The sequence below is a fragment of the Staurois parvus genome, unplaced genomic scaffold, assembly GCF_062004578.1.
Source record: "Staurois parvus isolate SC_StPar_1 unplaced genomic scaffold, SC_StPar_1.0 ptg000011l, whole genome shotgun sequence".
NCBI lineage: Eukaryota > Metazoa > Chordata > Amphibia > Anura > Ranidae > Staurois > Staurois parvus.
Window position 1 is genome coordinate 8,599,981 of NW_028317807.1, and position 26,023 is coordinate 8,626,003.

A 26,023-nucleotide genomic window follows, 5' to 3' on the forward strand; every position below is an offset into this window, starting at 1 on the left:
ACTGTTTGTGTAAAAAAAAAAAAATTGGCATTTGTTAAAAACTTGTGGTAAAAACTAAAGTATTCCATTGACTCAACATGCTCAGCAAATAGTTTGGGGTGTCTACTTTCCAAAAAGGTAATTGGGGGGGGGGGGTTGTGCTGTCCTGGAATACCCCAGGACACCATCCCTCGGTTTAACGTTGACAGGCATGCATACAAGCAATTGGGGACCATACAAATTACTGAGTACCATTTTGAGATGCTGCACTGAAATTTCAGAAAAATGGACTAGCCTGCTGTATCATTTTCTCGTGGTGTTTTTGAATTCAGTCCTCTGTAGGTTGATCATTTTCATTTCCATCAAACGATGGGGCATCCTTAATTTCCTAACACATTACCTAGTCCATATCAGTATCAGGGGCGGACTGACCATTTGGAAACTCGGGCACTGCCCAAGGGCCCGGGGTCAGTAGGGGGCCCATGAGATGCCCCTGGTACCTTTTTCATAGGCTTTTTTGAGTTTGGGCAAGGACACAGGGGCCCCATGATCCCCTATTGCCCGGGGGCTCCATGAGTTGTCAGTCCACCCCTGATCAGTACAGATATCCAGCATGACTTTTTTTCCCAATGAGATCTGATGTGTTTTCAAAGTGTTCCTTTAATTTTTTTGAGCAGTGTATTTCTGGCAGCATTACATGGAGCGCATGTCACTTGCAAACAGATCCTAAAAACAAGCAATCCACAATCTGCTAAACATGCTAGGGGTGGGACAAAGTTATTTTGCACTGAAAGCAAAGATTGCAAAAGAAAAGGAAAAGAGAAGAAAATCAACAGTATAGAAGAAAATTGATTTATCTAAAAAATAAAACAAATAGAAAAAGTTGCCGTAAAGTAGAATAGGAATGGTAGAAAAACAGAGACAATACAGAAAATGGTAAGGAAACCAGAAAGACTGCCAAATAGACAGTCTATAGGTGTTAAAGCAGCCAGTGGAAATCGATAAGCATTTAGCTCTGTCATCTAATTTTGGGGTGAATTGTAATCTGATAAGATCAATCAAGAGCATAATGGCCCTGACTCATCCAGAAACATCATGCCCTCACCAATTTTTTCCTGCATTATGACACAAAAAAATGGAAGGGTGCTTAAAAAAATGGTGTTGCCTACATTATCTATCATTTTTAATATCTTTTCATATGAATAGAAACATACAAAAAAAGTATGTTTTTTTTCTGTGTTCTTCCAGGCATAGTAAACCAGCAGAGTTAACATGGAGAAAAACAATATTACAGGTAAAAAAAAAAAAAAAATGTTTACTAATCAATAATCATGACAGAAAAAGAGTGGCATATACAACTTTATTATTATTATTAATTTTTTGCATGTTTTTAGCAGTGTATTGACATCATATTTAGATATAAGGGAATAATCAAGCATGTCAGTCAGCAGTACAAAATAGAAATAGCTTATTTCCTTAATCACCTCCAGTACCAGAATTATCTACCGTACCATCTAACATGCAAGTGAGGTTACTACTGGACAGGGCCGGATCTAGGGGGGTGCCAGGGTGGGCTTTGCCCCCCAGATTTTTGTTTTGCCCCCACAGGTCTCAGAGTACATTCACTGATCTATGAGTCAATATGATGCAGACAGTTGATGTAAGGGGGCACGCTGAAAGGGAACAGTGCATGTATGGGGGGCAATCGCTTTCGGCTACCTAATATAAGGGGGCACTCTGATGGAGATAACTGAACATATGTAAGAAAACACTCTGATAGGGACAGTTAATGTAAGGGGGGACTCCAATGGGGATCCTGATCTAAGGGGGCACTCTGATGGGGACCATGATGAAAGGGAGCACTCTGACAGGGACACTAATGTAAGAGGGAACTCTGATGGGGATACCTGAAGTAAGGGCGGACACTGAGGCAAACAACTGATGTAAGGGGGGACTCTGATGAGGATACTGATTTAAGGGGACACCTGATGTGATGGTGCACTCTGATGGGAAAATGATGTAAAGAAGGTCTTTGATGAGGACTCCTGATGTAAAGGGGGATTCTGATAGGGACATCTGATATAAGGGGGCACATGTTCTGTTTAATCACTCTAATCTAATGACAACCTAATACATAATAATGTTTCCCAGATTGTTACACTGTGTGTCAGACTGTCAGTGACTCACACACAGTGTTGACATTATGCCCTCCGACTTTTTTTTTACTGCACCCCCAGATCCTGCTACTGGACCATACATTGCCTTATAATTTGAACCCTATGCTCATATCTGATCCAAGCCACACTATTTCTCAAAGCCACATCCCTGTGTGGTTTCAAACACTGGGATTGCTAGGAAGGAAGCTGTTTGGATCTGATAGAAGATACCCACCTTGTAGAATCCTCTACTTTATTTGTGGAGATAAATATTGCTGTTCTGCTTTCATGAGAAATAAGTACTACTGAAAAACATTATTTATTGTGAAAATTCCCATAAAATCCCTGATGTAGAAGAGTAGCAAAGCATTCGCAGAACAGCTTAATGCTTATTGGAAACCTGTACTGAAAAATATGGGCTTCATTGCTAAAAATATGAATTTCCTGTTTTTCTCTGGCTTTAATACATTCTTAGCGACAAATGACAGTTTCCAGTCTCAGTACAGGTTCCGCTTAACTGACCCTGCTATCTAGAACTGATTAAAGCGGGGTTTATAAGGTGCAAGACTCCTGGGTTTTTCAAGATGGCTTCTCTGATCTGAAGGCAGCAGGGAGGGGAAGAAGTGAAAAGTAGGGATGAAAGGCTAATACATTCAAACAGCTGTGTTCAGAGATTGCAACATGATGTCCGTGAAGGCTGCAAAATTGAAAAAGTTAGAAAATTAGTTAATAGAAAGTTCCCATTCTTGTCATTTTTGTGAAGTAGCTTTTAGAATATGTAAAATTAAGCCTTTTCTTTGGGCTAAATAACATTCTAGCACAAAACTCTGGACCAAATTTATCAAGGATTGGCGTACTGAAATTTGCTAAATAAATCTGTGTATAACACTTTTAAGGAGCCTGTTCACCAGTTGTTTCCCACCTGATTTGTAAATGATGCAAAAGATATTCACCACTGTCAACTTTTTGGTTATTTTTATTATTTATTTTTGTTTATATTATTTTTACATGTGAAGTATTATAATAAGATACTGCAAAAAAAAAAGAAAATTGAAAAAAAGGGCCAACCAAAAATGGTAAAAAAATAAAAAAAAAAATAGTAAAAACAGGAAGCAAAAAAAGTGGTGCACTCAGCTATACCTCCGTTATAAATAGACTCCTCTCACTCCTTTTTATTTTCTAGCATATTCTATCTCAGCAATTATAAATTGTTCTCAAATATGCCAGAACATGTCACAATATTTTTACTGAGAAGTTAATTTATTCTACCATAAATCACATGTTTATAAAACGTGCCAATATTATAAAGAAAAACAACAAAAAATTATATTTTCCATAGTCTGTGAGAAAGTTACTTAACTTAAATCATGTACTTTCTGCATGTGTTAACTTTACTAAAAGGTGTGGATGTTAAAAAAAATCACGACACCTTGATGAGACTTTTATTCACATTTCCCAATTCTTTCAGGCACACTTAGTGACGGTTTGGGAGAAGATAAAATATATAATATATTTTGATCCAATTAAGTATTTCAGTGAAATATCCATATTTTAAATAACATTTTCCCTTAATGAAATTTTTCTTAATAACCAAACTATTTGAATAGCTGAAATGTAGGTATTTATTGTAGTTAATATACATACAGTATGCTTTAGTAGTCACTGTCCTGTGACAAACTGAAGTTTCCTATATCACCAATGATTTCTAGCTTTAAGTATTTAAGCTGCAGCAAGTTAACTCTGTTCAAGCAGCTGTAAAAATAAAGCCTCCTCCAGCTATTTTAAAGCCCAGTTGCAGTATAATTGAAAGGTAAACAGATTCACCAGGTGACACTAAATGGTGGCCCAAGTGACAGTTCTGACCGGACCGTGGCCGCACCATTTAGCAGCCTAGGTGGATCCTCTCCTCTTGCAGCTGCGAAAAATCACAGCATTGTAGAGAGTGGGAGGAATGACAGGGTGGATTCCTCTTTTGAATGTAATCACCTGTCACCAAACTCACAGCATGGAGGAGGGCGGGAGATACTGCAGGTCTACAGGGGGAGCGGGAGCTGCCCAACCTTTCATATTTACAAGTGGGTCAATCGCTTTTTAACAGGAAGAGTTGGGCAGCTCCCACCCTCAGTGCAGACCTTCCATGCCTTTCTCCCTCCTCCATGCAATAAGTTTGGTGGTGGAGGCAAGTGAGTGTATTCAGAAGAGGAGTCCAACCTGAAGTGAAATGAGAGGGGGGGGAATCTGTGAAATGGGGGGTTGTGAGCAGAGAAAGCTGTGATATGGGGGGACGTGAGGGGGGTTGTGAGAGTGGGAGCTGTGATATGGGGGGGCTGTGACAGGGGGAGTTGTGATGTGAAAGGGGGAAGCTATGATCTGAGGGGCTGGGATGTGACATAGGGGCTGTGAAGTGAGAAGGGGGAGATGTGATATGGGGGGGGCTGTGATGTGACATGGGGGGGTGTGATGTGAGAAGGGGGGAGCTGTGATGTGATATGGGGGGACTGTGATATGAGAAGGGGGAGATGTGATGTGATAAGGGGGAAGATGTGATATGGGGGGCTGTGATGTGATAAAGGGGGCTGTGATGTGATAAAGGAGGCTGTGATGTGAGGGGGGAACTGTAAGATTGGGGGCTGTGATATGAGTGGGGAACTGTAAGATTGGGGTTGTGATATGCGGGGGAAGCTGTGATATGGGGGTCTGTAATGTGAGGGGGGAGCGGTGATATGGGGGAGGGTGATGTGAGGGGGGGCTGTGATGTGAGGAAGAGGGCTGTGATTGCAAGGGGGATTAAAATGTAAGGAGGGACCGTGATGTAAGGGGGGTCTGTGATTGCAAGGGGGGCTGTAATGTTGAGGGGGCTCTGTTGTGATGTAAGGGGGGTTGTGATGAGAGAGGGGGACTGAGGACACCAATGTAAAGTGGGCTGTGATGTGAAGGACCTGAGTCATAGAAGAAAAATGGGATTCTGACCTCTTCAGAAAGAAAATGTTGTCAACCGGACCTCCGTGAATTTTAATTCAGTACCCCTGAGATGCACCTACCATCTTGCCTTCATTTTCAAAGGTGCTAGTTTCTAACTTGTTTTGACTGTACTGAATCTGTTCTGAACCTACTCATAGTAAAACAGTTAACTCTAGTCTCATGGACAACATTATAAAAAAACATACTGTATACTATATATACTAGAAAAGTAAACAGATAAAACAAGGGTGGTGAAAAAGAGGTGTAAATGTCCTGCTGTGAAAGTTGCTGTAAAACACTTCCAACACCAGTCCAAGGCACAGGCAGCAGGCTGCATGGAAGGTCTGATGAGAGCAGTGGTCTCTTTTCTGCAGTCTGACACACCCCTGCTAAGTCAAACTTATGGCTGACCAATCAGCAAAGTGCACACTCCCTGCTGATTGGAGAACTCTAGCTCTGGCTCAGCAGGGGAACGTGTTGACGCACTGAAGGTGAGACCACTGCTCACACAGATAGCATTGGTCCTTATCTACGGCTTGTTTGGATTTTGAGTTAGCTCTTGGACTACTTTATAGCAAATTTCACATTTAGACATTTATACATATGTAAAAACCCTCAATATATCTGTTCACATGTGTATTAAACTGCAATTTGACTTTAAATCTCAGTCACTAAGGTTGAATTGCAGGCTATTCACTTTGCAAATTGAATGTCCATTTAGCTTAATAAATAGGGTGAAAATATATTCACTTTGAATACTTATTGATGTACAGATAAAAATCCTGTCTTTCATTTTCACTTTTCCTTTAGTAAATCAATTTCTGTTGATGTTGTGCTTCAGTTGTTTTATTATATAGACTTATATAGCAATATCTCACCTCTGTAATGTTCACCATGGTTTGTGATGTGTAGCTGGTTTGGATACTTTCTGTTTGGGAATTAACATATCTCGAATTTCTGGTTTAAGGCTCAGCCCAGGTACAGTGAATACGGATCGCACTGAAATAGAACATGCATGTGTTATACATACAGGCAAGGACATGGGTTTAATTACAAAATACTGTGTTTCAAAATACTTATATTAAAAAAATGAAGCCATTGAGGTAGAATGAGCAAAGGGGCTGCGTTCTGTACTTAACTGCAATTGTATGTCTAAGAGTACAGTCCAACTCCACAAGACTGTCTCCATCCTTGAAGGAGGACTAATATTCCAGATTTTTTTTTGTTCAATGTGTATGACAATGCTGGTATCAAATGGAAGTGGTATGGGCTACTTTGTCCTTCAGGGAGTCTCATGACTCATGACTTTTTACACTAATATATTGTATACTTTTCACTTTCTAGCCAGTGCAGAGTTCCTCTAATTTTTATTACATTTTTGTACATTTCTAAAATATAGCCAGCAGACACCTGGTGATAATGAATGTGTGTGTTTTTTAATTAATTGACTTTAATGATTTAGCTCAGGGCATGAAATTTCCACTCGCCTGCTTGCCAATGGCGAATGGAAATTATGGTGGGGGCGAGTGTGTCCCCCAGGGCCATCTTGCTGAGCAGGCTCAGAGCTCAGGCTGGATCTGTCATTGGCACTGGGAGCCGTCAGGCTGCTCAATAGCTGAGCGCAGTGAAAGCAAAGCAAAGAGTGTGTGCTGTGCTCTCTGCCTCCCCCCAGAGTGCAGTACTCGGCTCTGTGAGTGAACAACGAAGTACTGCAACTTTTTATGGGGTGTGTATGTGTACATGTGTGTGTGTTTGTGTGTGTCTGTGTATGCATGTACAATTGTACGTGTCTGCGTGTATGTACATGTATGTGTGTGTGTACGCGTGTGTGTGTGCATGTACGTGTGTGTGTGTGTATGTACGTATATGTGTGTGTGTACATGTGTCTGTGTATGTATGTACATGTGTCTGTGTATGTATGTACATGTGTGTGTGTATGTACATGTGTCTGTGCGTGTGTATTTCTGTGTATGTACATGTATCTGTGTGTATGCGTGTCTGTACGTGCCTGTGTGTGTATACATGTGTCTGTATGTGTGTGTGTGTACATGTGTCTCTGTGCGTGTGTGTACATGTTTCTGTGTGTCAATGTGTGTGTGTATGTACATGTCTGTGTGTGTGTACAGGTGTCTCTGTTTGTTTGTGTGTGTTTGTTGGAGGCGAGTAACTAAGGCCTGGCTAGTAGCTCAGGACTTGAAATGTTAAGCCCTGATTTAGCTCATTTTTTTGTGATATTTATCGCACTATTTTAACAAATGTGCGATATTTACCTCACATTCCATATTTTACTTTGATGAATTGACTCTTTTATTATCTCATGTGATATTTATGAAAAAAAATGAGTCGCATGACCTTCATATCGCATGCGGTAACCTTTCATGAACTGACCCCTTAGGCTGCTGCCTCTGAAAACGACAGTAAGACACTCCACAGGGTAATCTAGAATGTGTGTAAAGGTGCAGTAATGTAAAGTATACATTTTCATCACATTAGTGGTTGTATTCAGGAAGTTTGTTGGGGTTCTAAGTTCATATAAGGAAAGCCAACTCTTTTGATGAAAGAGATGCCTCCCCCTTAATCAGAGCTAGTGTATAGAAAAAACAATAAAAACATCTTTTATATAAGTAATCCATATACTTTTTTTTATTATTGCACATTGTATTCATCAGATATTAGTTGTTTTTATTGTATTACCTGTACATGAGCCCTGATAAAGAGGGATGCATCTCTCCCCTGAAATGCGTTGGGTTTCTTTATCACATGTGAACTTAGAACTCCAATAAACGTCTTAAATACAACACACAAGTGTGATGAAAATTTATACTGAAATGTGTCACTTCCACTCACTTCAGAATGTGTTTTTCAGCTGTCAGTAATGACATTGTACACTTTTACATGTCTTTTTCTTAATTAGCTATTAGTGTAGTTATAGTCCCTTTTTATTTGCTTATCCTTGTAAGGGACAGGTAACGTCTTATTCCAGATCACCCAGCATCCAATCCATGTTTAGCTATTTCCTCTGTACTGCATCACAAACGTGATGAAAGACTGCTTGTTGATTTCTCTGTTAATTGCTCTGCTTGTTTTTGTCTGCGTCAGAGCTCATTACTGTGTATCTCTCCCCTGCAGAACACTAGACTGAGAGACCCAGGGATTGTAGGATGTAAAGTTTCTTCACAGGAAGTGTCAGATCTTAGACTACAGAGGCCATGAATTAACCTGTTCAGCTCCTCAGCGCCATGCTGCATGCCACATATTTGAACACAAACAAAAATTGCTGCCATAGGAATGTGAAGATTTAAGCTACTATAGGCTGTGAATATAGAGCAAAAAAAGAGACCATGAAACTATATGATCAAGGCACATCTTTTGCAGGTGAAAAACATAAGTAAGATAGGGATGCTGCAGACTATCATTTCAAAAGTATTGGTCAAGTGATGCATAGCTGACAGATTGTCAGGAAGGGCATGCCAATAGACAAGATCGTTCCTCTGGACAGATTGCTGTGCACAGGCTAATACTGACCTTAGCTTGTCCTCTGACCTCGGCTTTTGTCTGTTTCATTGGCTCCCGCTTCACTGATCGGTTCCAGACCCTGCTTGTTTCCTGACCATGCTCCTGCCTGTGCCCTGTACCTGGTCTATCATATCTGTGTTTGATCTGGCCTGCCTGACTCTGCTACTCTGTCTGCCATCACCGGTACCTGCTTACCATCCTGCTCTTCCAGCTGACCTACAGTCTGCTACCAGTAATCTTCTCTGCCCCATGTCACCAGTACCAGCCTGCCTCAGTCTGCTGCCTACCATCTGCCTGCTTACTGAAGCCTTATAACGACTTCACCTGCCCAGCGTGGACACCTGCTCTGATGTTGGCAAGACTTTCAGGACCTCATGCCACTCTGTTGTACTCCTGCTCTTCCTGTCTACAGTACCAGGGGCCCCAGATCAGAGGTGTAAGAAAGGCTTTCCCCATCATGTCAGACTCTGCTACCAGGTACAGATATTATTATTATACAGTATTTATAAAGCGCCAATGGTTCGCTTAGCGCTGTACATTACAAAGGGGGACAGAATATGTGACAGAACAATACCAAAACAATGCAAAACATGATGGGATCAAGGGCCCTGCCCTTTCGAGCTGACAATCTAGGAGGGAGGGGATAGTGGTACAGGAGGAGATAGCTGTGGGGGATGGAGTGGTAGGAAGAGTGGAGGAGGTCGGCAGGTTAGCAGGGGGTGGGGTAGGCTTCCCTGAAGAGATGGGTTTTCAGGGTGCGCCTAAAGGAGAGGAGAGTAGGTGATAATCTGATGGGTTGGGGCAGGGAGTTCCAGAGGATGGGTGACACCCTGGAGAAGTCCTGGAGGCGGGCATGGGAGGAGGAGACCATAGATACAGATCCACCCAATGGCTGTCCGAATGTGTAGATACAGATGCATTTAATCAAGTCTAGGTAAAGAAGCAAATAAGAAATCACTTGGCTGCAATGGTTTTTATTTTTGGTATATTATTTGGCAACTTAAGTTGTAGTACATGAAGGTCAGACTTGGAACTCAGCAGATGAGATGGTTAACAGTCTGTTATAAAGCACGAGAACTTCTGACAAAGCTAAGTTTGTGTAAATGTGCACTCTTGAAAGCTAAAAACTTCTTTAACAGAAGGAAAACCTTTCAGTACAGTGACTTGCGTACTTTGAAAACAGCTCATTAAGTTGGATATGATAAACCTGTGTGGATGCAATTTCGGAATGAACTGTTCTCCCTGTCTGCTGCCTAGGTGGCTATATCTCCCATGTCTCCACCTCTAAGAAGCCACTTGCATATTTATTTATTCAGAGCACGAGGCTTCTGAGGTAATTAGGCTGTCAGAGTCGGAGAGTTAATAAGGAATAGCAGGAGAGAGAAGACATCTTTTTCTCTCTCTCTCTTTCACCCTCTCTTCATCTTTTATGTTTTTATCTTAGTGCTTAGTTATTTTATTTCACTAGATGGTTTCCTCTTCTTTCTTGTGGGACTTTACCTATTTAATTAAGAGATCACTTTATCTTCAAATGGTGCACTATTTAGCTGGTACTGTATTTTTCCAAGTAACAGTAACTCAATGCTGAATTGTTATTTTTGGAAACTTCTGAAATCATTTCTGAGAGTTATAGATAAGGACTACATAAATATCACTTTCATAACGTATGGACATATAAAAATAGATTTTCCCTTACAGTACCCTCATGGGTGGACCTTTATAGAGCTTCTCTAGGAAAGTATCTTCTTATATGTGTCCATTTCAGTTTTAAACAATTTTGCCAGTGCCGGATTAAAGACAGTGGAACAGGGCTGCTTAATTGCCCACTAAGTATGCTGTTCATATATACCTTCATGGTGCTCATCCGAACTTCTGTTCAGCTGACAGAGTCAAGTGTAATACTTGATATTTCCTGGGATGAAGTAGCATGTAACTTATTCCTTTCTATCATGATACAGTGCTGGGCTGTGGCAAGTGCCAAGCCCAAGTGCTGTCACATAGGGAGGTGCATGGAAAGCTTTTAACTTGGCTCCATTCCATTCAAATTCATTAGGAAGAATAACTTATTGTTAAGGAGTGGGAGGGCCTCCCGATCCCCATGTTCTTAACATCCATGGCTCATCTGTTGCCAGCGGGATTCCTGCTGACAGCGGAATATAAACCGACACTGTGGGAGCCCCCCCAATCCATACCATATGCTTCGGCTTGCCTCCCGGCATCTGACAGCTCCAGTTTCCACCAAAAGTAAATAAACAAAGAAATGTGGTCACCAGTGACAGTGGGTGGCCCCACCCCTTTGTTTATTTAGCATCTCTAGACACTGGCTGACTGACAGCTTGGTTCCAATAGTATGTAAACAAAGGGGTGGAGTCACCTGTTAGAGGGTGACCATGTCCCTTTGTTTATTTACTGTTGGTGGGAACTGAAGCTGTCAAACGCTGGGACACAAGCGACAAGAGCGGACCAGTTTTTTTTTTCGGGCCGGTGGCTTGACATAGGATTTACTTTAGGGGGATTTGCCAAAAATGTCTTTTTCTACACTTTTTTGGTGAATGAGTAGAGGTACAGTGTACCCCATATTAAATCACAAGGGGGGCGGGATATGGGGGCACCCTTGTTAACCTCCCTAGTGGTCTGATTATGTCAGTATTTCTGTGTTCAAAGCGGTACCTTTTTTTGCATGAAAATATGTTGTTTTTTTATTGTAGGCCTGTAATTCTTAGGAAGAACTCACTGAAATCTGTCCGAACAAGAGTCTAGTAAACATCCCAGGTATGATAAAATTTGAAACACGAAATCATAAATTATAATATAATAAATAATCAAAAAATAATAATATAATAATACATTTAATTCAATAATATAATCAAACCAAAAACAGTGAAATTTGAAATATAGCGCCAAGTTCGCACATTACTGAGCTCAGTCACAAAATTGTTTTCAGTGTCTGTTGACGAATTTCCCCACAAATCATTATCACTCAATTCTGCAAGTGGTTCTAATTTAATATCGCTGTTCTCTAGCTGGTCTAAAACTGCTTTTGACCTAAAAGGGATGCTTTTTGGACGCCATGGACTTTTCTCAGTTTCCAGGCAGAAAGAACAGTAAAAATGCAGGCAGGGCACAGGACAAAGCAGTAGGGACAAAATGTATGTGAAATGGTTTGATACAATAATATTATACTATGTGATTTTAGTGTATTGAGTGAATGTCACATTTTTAAATTTTTTAATTTCCTGCCGGTTCCATCGGCCAAAGGAGATGGCCGGAGACACTGCAGGGGGGACATCGCCGGAGCAAAGGACAAGGTAAGTGTTGGAGGGAATCCCTGAGCAACGCTGCAGGGTAATCCCGAGTGTAGCTCGGGGTTACCGCTTCTGGTACTGAAAGTTAACCCCGAGCTACACTCCGGAATACCGCCAGGGGGGTTAAAGGAGGCTTCCAGATTCTAATAAGACCCCGCCCACAGACTCTCAGAACCACAGCTCGGGGTTGTGGGGAAGAGACGTTTGTCCCCATCAACATGGGAACAAGGTGCTTTGGGGGGGGGGAACCCCCTGCTCCAAAGCATCCCCCTCATGTTAAGGGCATGTGGCCTGGTATGGTCCAGGAGAGGGGGCTGCTTGCTCATTCCCCCCTTTCCTGACCTGCTGGGCTGCATGCATGGAGAAGTGTCTGGTATGGATTTGGCAGGGGCCCCACGCTGATTTTTTTGAAAATTTATGGTGGGGTTCCCCTTAATCCATACCAGACCAGTTCCTTAGCAACCAGCTATTATTGAATGAATTCGAATCATTTTATTCGGATTCAAATGAAACAAATGAATTTTGTTAAGGTTTCATTTGAATTAGTTAAATTTCCTTACAGTTGTATTCAGAAATTCAAATACATCCGAATTTCAGAATGATACAAAATTAGTCCAAATTTCAATTCGGAACAAAACTAACAGCACATGTCTAAATTTAACTGCTTCCCAAAAACAGTTACATTCAAGGCATGCCAGGAATAATAACTGTCACAGCTGCTTGTGCTCTCAACTGAACTGTCAAGCCATCAAATGGCTGGTGTCATAACTATGGATGAGTATGTTTTAATCTTAGTCTAAACCCACCTGAGCAAGCCTGCCAGAAAGCTGTCACTAGTATTGCGTCAATCATCTGTGACTGCGGCATTCCCTGTCCTGTAGCCACACATATACAAGGGGTGTGTATATAAGCAACTGTTGGGCCTGGCTGCTTATAATTGGCCCAGTACACTGACAGCTTTCTGTTGGGCTTATTCAGGTGGGTACAGAGTATGATCCAAATACACCTGGGTTCATCCCTATAACCCTGTAAAGAAAGCACAGCCAAAAGTATAAGCATGATGCTGCCGCTCCAAGCTGAGCCCACCAGGCCCAATGACACTAACACCTGACAAATGAGAAAGGAGTCGCACATGTCAGCCTAGTGATGGTCCTCTACGCTTAAGCCAGTGGGAGGATTAAACGCTTTAGAGGGGCGTGGCTTATGGGAGGAGATTAACCAAAGCCAATCGTCTACATTTAGCATCACTAGGGTGATGTATGCAGCTTTTTTGGATGTCTGAGCTCATCCCTAGTCATAACTGATAACAGTTATTGCAGCACCATTGCACTGCAGATCAAACAGAGCTAATATGGAAATTTCCTTGGTGGTAAAGGATAGGATGGTTAGTTCCAGAGGTGTAACTACAGGATCCAGTGCAAGAAACCATGAAGGGCTCCCCGGCTGGAGCCCTTACCACTGATTCTGGGGCCCTTTCCTCCTATCGCAGGGCTCTTTTTTAGGGTTCTGCAGCGGGCCCCACTCATGTTCTGCATTGGGCCCCCTTTCTGCCTTCCGGTGGCACTCCCACAAGTCACAAGTGCAACCTTTACGACCCTGGTAGTTCCCCCACTGGTGTCAGTAGTTTTTTATTTTTGTTTTTTGTTATTGGTTTACCATTTTATTTTTTTTACAATTTTTTAAAAATTATTTTTTTAAATTTTTTTTAAAGCCTGGTGGGGGGCTGTGGTGAAATATTAGGGGTGTAAACAGACCTCTGATGTTTCATCTTTGAGACAGAGAAAGGAGATTGAGGACACAGCATTCAATCTCCATCTCTGTAGCCTCAGCAGCACAGAATGAATGGACAGGAATAGCTCTCTACATTCATTCACAAACTGAAGTATATTGGTTATGAATGGACAGAGTCAGTAACCAGTACCGATCACTGACTCTGTCCTTTCAGAAAAGGAACGGGCCAATATGACATTTGTTGGCCCCTTCTTCACTCTCCATCCTGGAAGCATCCCCAGCAGCAGCTGACAGGAGAAGCAAAAAAAGAAGCCGGCAGAGAAGGGCCAGGGGAGTACACAGTACACAGGCGTACACAGGAGCCTGGGGGAAGCAGGACCTGAATAGGGTGGGTGGCGGGGGTGGCATGTCAAGGAACAGATGCCCTCCATTTTCAGTGGCTGCAAGAGGAAAATAGCGGTTTTCTTTGGGGGCATTCAACAGGGGAGAGGTGCCAGGAGAGTCTGCGGGGGACCCCAGAAGAGGAGGATCAGGGCTGCTCTGTGTAAAACCATTGCACAGAGCAGATAAATATGACATGTTTGTTATTTTTACAAAAAAAAATAGGTTTACAATCACTTTAACCTGTTACCTTGCTCTGAATGAGCAGGTTCCCTTTAGGCATTGCTTTCAGAAGGTGTCTGGAGAAGACTTTTGGCACTCACACTGTGCTGTTCTCGACTAACTTACTTCCTGCATACCACGATAGGGGTGGCGCAAGGATATAATTTCTTTCTGAATTATTACAGAACTGCATAATTATATATTATATATACACAAAACTATTCCAATGAATAGAATGAAAATTATTTTTATTGCTGTAATCAGACGACTGGTTCCTGCCAAGAAATCTTTTTATAATCTTGCTATTGTTAATTGTCTAGTAGCAGCCACATTTCCCACCAGGTTCAAATGTCTAGTCAAATATCTTTTCAATAAGCAGTACTCTTGTAGCAGTCATGTACTTAGGAAACTATATCTGTAAATCTTAAACATGTAAATTTGTATGTATTAGATGAAGACAATAACAGGAAAACCCCCAGCTATGTACAAAATTACAAGGTTTCCTTATTTCCTAGCCCATACCTTTTCAATAAAAAAATGCTCCGTTAATGCTAAAAAAAAAATGGGAGAAAAAAAAAAAAGGAAAAAATACCTTACACTCGAGCATGCCTGCTTGATGGGGGGGGGGGGGGGGGTTGCACTGACTTCACTCAGCCTATTCTCAGCAGTATGGGAAAGTTGAGGTTCCCACAAATCCCACAAGAATCTGCTCTTTGCATTAGTTTTGCATTTTTTGGTCCACCAAACCTGTCTGCTGTACCAAGGCTACTATAATCATTTTTGAAGTGTTACGAAACCCCGGACCCTGCATCCACTATATATGGTCTCCCATGGTACACTGAACATGGAAGTGCAATTATGTTAGGAAATATAAACTGCTAAATACCTTTTATCCTCAGAAGTTAGAGCAGTCTTGCGACTTCTATCTATGTCCAGGCCAGCACTAGCTAAAGCTTGCAGGAGGAGTTTTCTTTCTGATCTAGGAGGGTGCAAATCCCTTGACCTCTGTCTGGACAGCACTGGTTGGCCCTGTGCTGATCACATGCACTCTCCCAAGAAAAAAAAAACTCTCTAGCAATGCACACTAAACCATGTGCATGTCTATGGCTCAGTCTGGAGATAAGGGGTGGTCGCTTGAAAAAAGGGGGGAACAGAGAAGAGAAGATCAAACAGGCTTTTGTACACAATGCAGAGGATCAACCCCTTATTTTCCACAGTGAGCATAACAAGCATGCTTTACTGCATATACAGACTGATTTTACTGTTGGGGGTTTAATGGAAAATCAGTATGAAGCTTAATCCTTGATGGATATTTTTCAAGAAGAGTTGAAGCTGTTATGGGTAAAAACATGGGCAAAAATTGTTGTTATAGTTTTCATAAAGCTTATTTTAACCACTTCCCGTCCGGCCCATGTATATAAAATGGCTGGACAGGAGCAGTGCAGGGGCGGGTGGCCATTTATAAACATCCTCCCCACTTCCCTGCTTATGTGCGCTCCCTGGGAGCATCAGAACACTGACCATTGTACGGGACCTCTGTGTGAGGTCCTGATCATCTGATCACTGATTGGCCAATCAATGATCACATGAAGAGTAGTAAGCAAGATGTCTCTTCTGACATCATTTCTTACTACGTGTGAAATCTGTGAATGATCACAGAGATCACATGGTAAAAGGCTATTCACAAGAGCCTTGTACCATGTGACAAGCTGTGACCAATCACAGCTCACACAGTATTTCTCAATGGCTGCAAGAATGCAGTCAGAGAGAAGGAGAAATTATTGCTTTTACAGCCTTTATGGGTGTAAAAGCAATCAGTGTAAAAAAAAAAAAATTAATCACCCCCCACAAGTAGTACAGTGTCACTATAGTGCTGGATATATACTAACATGCTGGTTAATTACTAGCACATGGTAAGTGTGCAATTTGATGGGGTGTTTTGAGCACTGAATATCATATTTGATGAAGGAGGATATCATTACTTCATTGATTGAGGATCATTGATATATGGACTTTTTTGAATGGACTATATCGAGACCCCCTATTTATGTTATTGCACTATTAATTTGCACATATTTGGTGGTGGTTATATATATTTGTGCAATTTAGTTTATTGATTTAATTTAGGATTGCGCTATTATTTGTGGTTATTTTGCTTATCACAATTTATCAATATTGAATGTTGTTTGATTTATCTGGTACTTTATATTGTGTACGTTTATCATTCTGTGGTGCCACATTTCTTAACCACTTCCAGATCACCCTATAGCAGAAATACTGGTACAGAGTGGCACGGGTGCGCAAAATCATGTATATGTATATGTATATATATATATATATATATATACAGTGGGGATCGAAAGTTTGGGCACCCCAGCTAAAAATTTGTATTAATGTGCATAAAGAAGCCAAGGAAAGATGGAAAAATCTCCAAAAAGCATCAAATTACAGATTAGACATTCTTATAATATGTCAACAAAAGTTAGATTTTATTTCCATCATTTACACTTTCAAAATAACAGAAAGCAAAAAAATGGCGTCTGCAAAAGTTTGGGCCCCCTGCAGAGTTAATAGCATGCACTGCCCCCTTTGCCAAGCTGAGACCTGCCAGCGTCATGGATTGTTCTCAATCATCGTCTGGGAAGACCAGGTGATGTCAATCTCAAAGGTTTTAAATGCCCAGACTCATCTGACCTTGCCCCAACAATCAGCACCATGGGTTCTTCTAAGCAGTTGTCTAGAAAACTGAAACTGAAAATAGTTGACGCTCACAAAGCTGGAGAAGGCTATAAGAAGATAGCAAAGCGTTTTCAGATGTCAATATCCTCTGTTCGGAATGTAATTAAGAAATGGCAGTCATCAGGAACAGTGGAAGTTAAAGCAACATCTGGAAGACCAAGAAAAATATCAGACAGAACAGCTCGCAGGATTGTGAGAAAAACAATTCAAAACCCACGTTTGACTGCACGATCCCTCCAGAAAGATCTGGCAGACACTGGAGTTGTGGTCACTATTCCACTATAAAGAGATACTTGTACAAATATGGTCTTCATGGAAGAGTCATCAGAAGAAAACCTCTTCTACGTCCTCACCACAAAAATCATCGTTTGAACTTTGCAAATGAACATATAGACAAGCGTGATGCATTTTGGAAACAAGTTCTGTGGACCGATGAGGTTAAAATTGAACTTTTTGGCCGGAATGAGCAAAGGTACGTTTGGAGAAGAAGGGGCACAGAATTTAATGAAAAGAACCTCTGTCCAACTGTTAAGCATGGGGTTGGATCAATCATGCTTTGGGGTTGTGTTGCAGCCAGTGGCACAGGGAACATCTCACGAGTAGAAGGAAAAATGGATTCAATCAAATTTCAGCAAATTTTGGATAGTAACTTGATGCCATCTGTGAAAAAGCTGAAGTTAAAGAGAGGATGGCTTCTACAAATGGATAATGTTCCTAAACACACCTCGAAATCCACGGAGGATTACATCAAGAGGCGTAAACTGAAGGTTTTGCCATGGCCTTCACAATCTCCAGACCTCAACATAATTGAAAATCTATGGATAGACCTTAAAAGAGCCGTGCGTGACAGACAGCCCAGAAATCTCAAAGAACTGGAAGACTTTTGTAAGGAAGAATGGGCAAAGATACCTCAAACAAGAATTGGAAGACTCTTGGCTGGCTACAAAAAGCGTTTACAAGCTGTGATACTTGCCAAAGGGGGCAGTACAAGATATTAACTCTGCAGGGTGCCCAAACTTTTGCAGACGCCATTTTTTTGTTTTCTGTTATTTTGAAAGTGTAAATGATGGAAATAAAATCTAACTTTTGTTGACATATTATAAGAATGTCTAATCTGTAATTTGATGCCTTATGGAGATTTTTCCATCTTTCCTTGGCTTCTTTATGCACATTAATACAAATTTTTAGCTGGGGTGCCCAAACTTTCGATCCCCACTGTATATATGTGTGATTTTGCATTTCCGGGCAGGGGGCAGGCGCGCACCATACCCACACTGCCATTTGCGGCCGCGACTGTCAATCACTGGGTCCCTGACAGTGATTACTCGCCGGCGACCGGTGATTACAGAGGATCTCCAAAGCAGTGTGCTTACAGTATCTATACCACTATTTGCAAATGCTACAACTTTCATGTAAAACAATTAATTTGCAAGTATTGGGATTTTTTTTTTAGCAAAGTCATGTAGCAGTATACATTTTGGCCTAAATTTATGACGAAATTTGATTTTTAAAATTTTTTTACTGGACATATTTAATAGCAAAAAGTCAAAAATATGTTTTTTTTTCTCAAAATTGTTGGTCTTTTTTTTTTTTTTTATAGTGCAAAAAATAAAAACCGCACATCAAATAAAAAACGCAATCAAATACCACTGAAAGAAAGCTCAATTTGTGAGAAAAAGGATAGAAATTTCATTTGGGTGCAGTGTTGAATGACCGCGCAATCGTCAGTTAAAGTAATGCAGCGCCGTAAACCAAAAAATGACCTGGTCAGGAAGGGGGGGGGGGGGGTAAATTCTCAGGAGGGCGAATGATTAAAGAAAGAATTTTTAAAAAAGAAAACAATTGAGTACTGTCCGTGATACTTTTTTTATTTGCACTAACATACAATTTTGAGGACAAGCTTTTGGGGTATGTCCCCTTCTTCAAAGTCCAAGCAGTGCTATACAAAGCACAAAGTTGCAGCAGAATGTTAGAAGGGATGAAAAAAAAAAAAAAAGAGGCTAGAGATCAGATACAGCAAAAGCGAGGGAGGGAATACTACACTCACACAGAGGGAGTCAAGCTAGAGCTAATAGTCATAAAACTGTTGGATGAGTGAGGAATCCCACGTAAAAAATAAAAGTAATACAAAAATAAAAACCTAATGCAATAAATATTCTGGATCAACTGTGGATCTGAAAAGATTAACAAATCTGCAAAGGAACCTAATCTAGGTTAAATCTGACATTTTTCAGGGTTGACTCACTCATGCCTAGTTGCTATGGGTCACCTAACACTGCAGACTGCCTAGCCCGGGTGTCGGCAACCCGCGGCTCCAGAGCCGCATGCGGCTCTTTTTCACCTTTGCTGCGGCTCCGGAGCACACTGCCCACCAGGTGACAGGCAATAGGGTTGCCGTAGCTCAGTGGTCGGCAAGCCGCGGCTCTTTACACATTTTAATGCGGCTCTTCTGTGTGCCGGGCGCCCGCTCCCCTCCCTCCTCTCGGGCGGCCGCCCCAAAAGTCAGGACTCTGCAGCTAGCCCAGCAATGGGCAAACTACGGCCCGGCGGACCTTGTAATCCGGCCCGCGGAGCGTGGCAAACATTGGCTGTCAGGATGTAGGCGGGGCAGCGTGACGAACTCCTCTCCTCTCACAGTCCGCCCTGAAGACCGGAACGGCGCGGGAACACGGCGAGAGGAACACGCGGAGCAAAGGTAAATGAATTGACACAATATGGGGAATGAATTACTATAGGGGGGATGAATTACTATAGGGGGGATGAATTACTATAGGGGGGATGAATTACTATATGGGGATGAATTACTATGGGGGATGAATTACTATATGGGGGATGAATTACTATGGGGGATTAATTACTATGGGGGATGAATTACTATGTGGGGGATGAATTACTATGTGGGGGATGAATTACTATGGGGGATGAATTACTATATGGGGGATGAATTACTATGGGGGATTAATTACTATGGGGGATGAATTACTATGTGGGGGATGAATTACTATGTGGGGGATGAATTACTATGGGGGATGAATTACTATATGGGGGATGAATTACTATGGGGGATTAATTACTATGGGGGATGAATTACTATATGGGGGATGAATTACTATATGGGGGATGAATTACTATATGGGGGATGAATTACTATGGGGGATGAATTACTATATGGGGGATGAATTACTATATGGGGGATGAATTACTATGGGGGATGAATTACTATATGGGGGATGAATTACTATGGGGGATGAATTACTATATGGGGGATGAATTACTATGGGGGATGAATTACTATATGGGGGATGAATTACTATGGGGGATGAATTACTATATGGGGGATGAATTACTATGGTGGATGAATTACTATGGGGGATGAATTACTATATGGGGGATGTATTTTCAGTTTTAAAAATGTGGCTCTCAAAATAAATTTCAATCGTGGTTTTGGCGAGATTTGGCTCAGTTGAAAAAAAAGGTTGCCCACCACTGACCTAAGGCTATGATTGTGATTATGACGATACACTGTGGCCCTGATTAACCCTTTGCTTACTGGGCCCTTAAACCCCCTTCATGACCAGAGCGCTTTTTGCAATATATGCAGTGTCGGATTTGTTTTAAATGTTGCAATGGTTTTGCGGCTCCCAGTCTTTTTTTCCCTTCGGAAATGGGTCCAAGTGGCTCTTTATGTCTTAAAGGTTGCAGACCCCTGGCTTAGACGAATAAGAATTAAATATTTATGAAATGAAAGATAACAGCAGTAACTGACACTTTGCTGAATGCACCACAAATGAGAAAATGCAGTTTCCTAAGAATGCGGAGCAAAGAGTCAATTAATACTGACAACTGTGTTCTCCATAGAGCTAAGCAATCTCTGTAACGATACAAGTGCACTGTGCTGTTGAGAGCAATAAACACAGTTGTACCCAACTGAAACTGAAAGCATCCTATGAGAACAATGTGTAAGGAGCACATTCATCAAAGCAAGGATTAGCCAGTCAGACTGTATTTGTACTGTATTTCCTTTTATCCTGGTTTTGTCTATTTATTAACTTTAGGAGTCGTCATAATGCAATGGCATTATGCTAGAATGAAACTGCCATTTCACCTCTTCGAAATTCACTAAAGCAGAACTCCAGGTAAAATGCTAAATCTACAGCTGAAATGCTTACAGGTAAGCCAGCCATAGTAGGATCGAATCTTGGCCAATTCAGCAGGGACAAGGCAAGATTCAATCCATCTATGAGCAAGCTGATTGTACCCAAATCAATCCATTGATCGACTTGGGTACAACCAGCATGTCAGATTTTTAGCTTGCGATTATTGCCAGCGGCTATAACTGCTAGCAATAATCATTGCATTCTCCCGGCACCATGGGTTGCAAGAAAGAAAATTGCTTACTTCCCCATCAACACAGTCATTTTTGATGGGGGAATCCCTCCCACAGAGCTATTGTGTTCTCCGGAATCCCCGTTCCCCCCTGCTGGGAGACCACAATAGCTTAATGAGAAGGATTCCCCCATCAATAACGACTATGTTGATGGGGGAATCAAGCAATTTTCTTTCTTGCAACTAGTGGTTGCAGGAAAGAAAATTGCATCATCTGTGGCTTGCCTTAGGTTCTTGACCTTCCTGCAGACTACACCACAGTTATGCAATACAGCCTGGTCCAGGACACACCCCCCACCTGTGAATGGATGATGAAGAAGCAGCAGCACACTAATAAGGAGGTTCCCTCCGATGAACATTTCCACAGAGGGCTGTTCAAAGCCATATAGCTCTGATTGGCTCAGACTGATTTTCCTCCCTCTCCTTGCTTGACTGTTGCATAGCAAAGAATTCAGCTTTAAAGTGTAACCTACAATTATCAGGCTGCATATGCACCCTCTGATCTCTTATGGAGCATCCATATTCTGGTGGAGTACAGATTATGAACTCTCTATACAATTAAATGGAGACTGCGGGATACATGTGTGGGCGGCGGGCCTAGTGTTGAAGATTTTGAGAAGAGGCTGTGTGGCACCAAGGTCATACAGCTAAGATCTCAATAGACCACGAACAGGTGAACATGAGATCTGGAGAGAAGGGGGGCGAGAGTATACACCACAATAAATGTAACTGCACTAAAAGTAAACTTCTTTCATTCCTATAAAAGGTTCTGCTTATTTCAGGAACTCCTTCCATTTCACCTTTTTTATAGCTGTGAGACTCAACAACTGTTTATTTAATATGCAATAAAACCCTGGAAATTTTCCCTGCTTATTTTATGAGCCACATCACTGCTTTACTAATTTTTTTATACATATAGGGAATTTTCAGCAATCTGGACCGTAGCCAATACAGAAACACCTCTGCTTAGTGGGGCATATAGTGCCCAGTGTGGGAAGATTAAACATATGAAATCATGCAAGCATGTTACCAATTTGTAATATTTCTCTGTGTTCTGCACCGATGGTCCTTTACTAGCTGCACTTTTTATCTATAAGTTTATTCTGTATTATCTCACCTACCCTTGTCCTATCAGTTCCCATCTTTCATTTTTTCCCACCTCTCTCCCTTCTTGCCTCTGTATTTATAACCATTCTGTCTCTTTCTCCCTCTCTCTCTCTCTGTCTCTGTTCCTGTATGCCATTGCACAGACTTTCATCTGTTCCCTTGGGGACTGGATGTGTCACCGCGGGATTTGCTTGTCCGCCTCTCATACAGTGGCAGAGCCCCATGGCTTTGACAAACCTCATTTAATTGGGAGGAAGCCAGGAGGGTTTGAAAGAACTCACATGTCTACGAAACTCCTTTTATCAGGCATAATTTAAACTCTGCATGGAAAAAAAAAACTATATGTAGAAAAGAAAGTCAAACTCCCTCCTGCTGTGTGCCCCCCTCTTCCCGCCACAGATAGACAGGTTCATATAAGATTCTATCGTTTTATTTTTATAAAAATGTCAATGTAGATTTATGTTCTACAGCTGTCTGCGGAGTGAAGAAGGCAGATATAGCTGGCCCTCACTCTCATTATTTCCACAGTGTCTGCTTCTATTCAGTATTTACAGGAGGCAAATTAGTATGTTCTTTTATTTTTAAGTGGGATCAAATATCCTAAAAAGATGTCAATAGTTAGTTCCATGGCTGTACCCAAAAAAATTAGAATACTTTTTTCATTCCTTGATACACTTAGATTTGTGTTGATTTAATAACAAAGATAGTGTGTTTTTCACTCCAGTAAAAGCTACCCATATTGAAAATGGCCACTTAACCTAGACCTAAATTAGCGGAGACCTGCTGTTTGTCCTAGAGAGGATCAGACTTGTACAGCCAATGAACCCTTACCATGGCCTAATTAAGTGTTGCTATTAATGGGAAATAAGGTAAAGAAAATGTTACTAGCTAAAAAATTTTGAGACCTAAAGAACGACTATTTCAAAGTATATTGTATTCTGAATTGGACATTTTAGATTGAATTGTATATAGTTAAATTAATGCATATAATTATAGTATTCAGTACAGTCATTTTTTCTTTTAAGTTCCACTATTTATATTTTCTCCAAATTAACAGATAGACCAGGCTGTTCTGGAAAGCAACATTGGCATGGTACGGAACAAACTATAACACTGATATGGGAGCAGTAGTAGCAACATTTTATTGAAAAGATGGTTTAAAGTGACAATCATTTGTAGGGAACACTTTGTCAAATTCATCCTCTTGGTTTGTCTTTGAGACCTTTGTCAACAATACAGAAAGAGAACAATAATCCAAAATTATTCTGTTGTCATTGGAACAGTGAGGGGAAATATAATAGGGACCCCTTTTCTATTCACAACAAAAAGATTTCCCTCCACTTTGAAGACATTTCAATTCACTTTCTGTTGTGTCACTAGGATGGAAAGTAAAGGGGAATATTCCTAATAGGATACAAACCGCAGAAAAAAAGTGTTCTAATCATTCCCTAATCTAGTAAAACATAACAATTTGGCTATCCAGGGTGTCCCTAAAGTCTGGACACATAGGAAATATCACTATATGTGTGTATATATATATATATATATATATATACAGTTGCAAGAAAAGGTATGTGAACCCCTTGGGATTACGTGGAGTTTTGCATGAATTGGGCATAAAATGTGCTCTGAACGTCATCTAAGTCACAACAATAGAAGAACACAGTCTGCTGAACATAATACTACACAAACATTAGATGTTGCCATGGTTTAACTGCACATAACATGTAAACATTCACAGTGCAGGGAGGAAAAGTATGTGAACCTTTGGACTTAATAACTGGTTGACCCTCCTTTGGCAGCAATAACCTCAACCAAACGTTTCCTGTAGTTGCAGATCAGACCTGCACAACGATCTGGAGTAATTCTGGACCACTCCTCTTCACAAAACTGTTTCAGTGTAGCAATATTCTTGGGACGTCTGGTGTGAATCGCTCTCTTAAGGTCATGCCACAGCATTTCAATCGGGTTGAGGTCAGGACTCTGACTGGGCCACTCCAGAAGGCGTATTCTGTGCTGTTGCAGCCATTGTTTTGTTGAATTACTTGTATGCTTTGGATCATTGTCCTATTGCATCACCGATCCTCTGCGGAGCTTCAGTTGGCGGACAGATGGTCATATGTTTTCCTGCAAAATGTCTTGATAAACTCTGAAATTCATTTTCCCATCAATGACAACAATCCGTCCAGGCCCTGAGGCAGCAAAGCAGCCTCAAACCATGATGCTCCCTCTGCCATGTTTTACAGTGGGGATGAGGTTTTGATGTTGGTGTGCTGTGCCTTTTTTTCTCCACACATAGTGTTGTGTGTTCTTCCCAAACAACTCAATCTTGGTTTCATCAGTCCACAGTATATTTTGCCAGTAGTGCTGTGGAACATCCAGGTGCTCTTATGCAAACTTCAAACGTGCTGCAATATTATTTTTGGACAGCAATGGCTTCCTCCGTGGTGTCCTCCCATGTACTCCATTCTTGTTTAATGTTTTCCTTATTGTAGATGTGTCAACAAAAATGTTAGCGTGTGCCAGAGATTTCTGTAGGTCTTTAGCTGACACTCTGGGATTCTTCTTTACCTCATGCAGCATTCTGCGCTGTGCTCTTGCAGTCATTTTTACAGGACGACCACGCCTAGGGAGAGTAGCAACAGTGCTAAACTTTCTTCTAGACAGTGTCTTACCATGGACACATGAACATCAAGGCTTTTGGAGATACTTTTGTAACCCTTTCCAGCTTCATGCAAGTCAACAATTCTTGATCGTAGGTCTTCTGAGAGCTCTTTTCTGCGAGGCATGGTTCACATCAGACAGTGCTTCATGAAACCAGTAAACCCAAAACAGGTGTGGGTTTTTTAAGGGCAGGACAGCTGTCAGCAACACATCCAATATCATCGCACTGATTGGAGTCAAGGTTGGCTCACTCCTGGCTCCAATTAGCTCTGGGAGAAGTCATTAAGCTAGGGCCTCACATACTTTTTCCTCCCTGCACTGTGAATGTTTACATGTTATGTGCAATTGAACCATGGCAACATCTAATGTTTGTGTAGTATTATGTTCAGCAGACTGTGTTCTTCTATTGTTGTGACTTAGATGACGTTCAGAGCACATTTTATGCCCAATTCATGCAAAACTCCACGTAATCCCAATGGGTTCACATACTTTTTCTTGCAACTGTATATAAAGTATATGTGTATAATATACCACTATATAAGCTCACCATACCTTAACCCCCCCTTGACTTCTTTTTTGGGGTATGCAAAAGGAGAAAGAGTACTGAATAAAAAACAATCACCTGAAGGAACACATCATGAATGAATGCACTCAAATTGACGGAAATGTGGAGTAACTGCATTAGGTTATTATTATTATACAGCATTTATATAGCGCCAATAGTTTGCTCAGCGCTGTATATTACAATGGGAGACAGTACACGAGACAGTACAGTAACAATATGATTCAATACATGAGGGGTTTGAGGGCCCTGCCCCTTAGAGCTTACAATCTAGGAGGGAGGGGATTGTGGTACAGGAGGAAATAGCTGTGGGG

The 26,023-nt window shown here is 41.3% G+C and overlaps 1 protein-coding gene across 2 annotated transcripts in view; it reads right to left on the reverse strand.

Moving 5' to 3' along the window:
- Positions 1-1,320: 1,320 nt before the first annotated feature.
- CDK15 (cyclin dependent kinase 15) overlaps positions 1,321-26,023 on the reverse strand; it is a 225,456-nt gene continuing 200,753 nt past the window's right edge. For both annotated transcript variants that reach the window (XM_089670519.1, XM_089670521.1), the window contains 2 exons: positions 5,975-6,095; positions 1,321-2,832 (listed from right to left, as the gene is read on the reverse strand). In XM_089670519.1, coding sequence (XP_089526645.1) covers positions 5,986-6,095 — 110 coding nt within the window. In that variant the 3' untranslated portion in view covers positions 1,321-2,832; positions 5,975-5,985. The remainder of the gene's footprint in view (positions 2,833-5,974; positions 6,096-26,023) is intronic.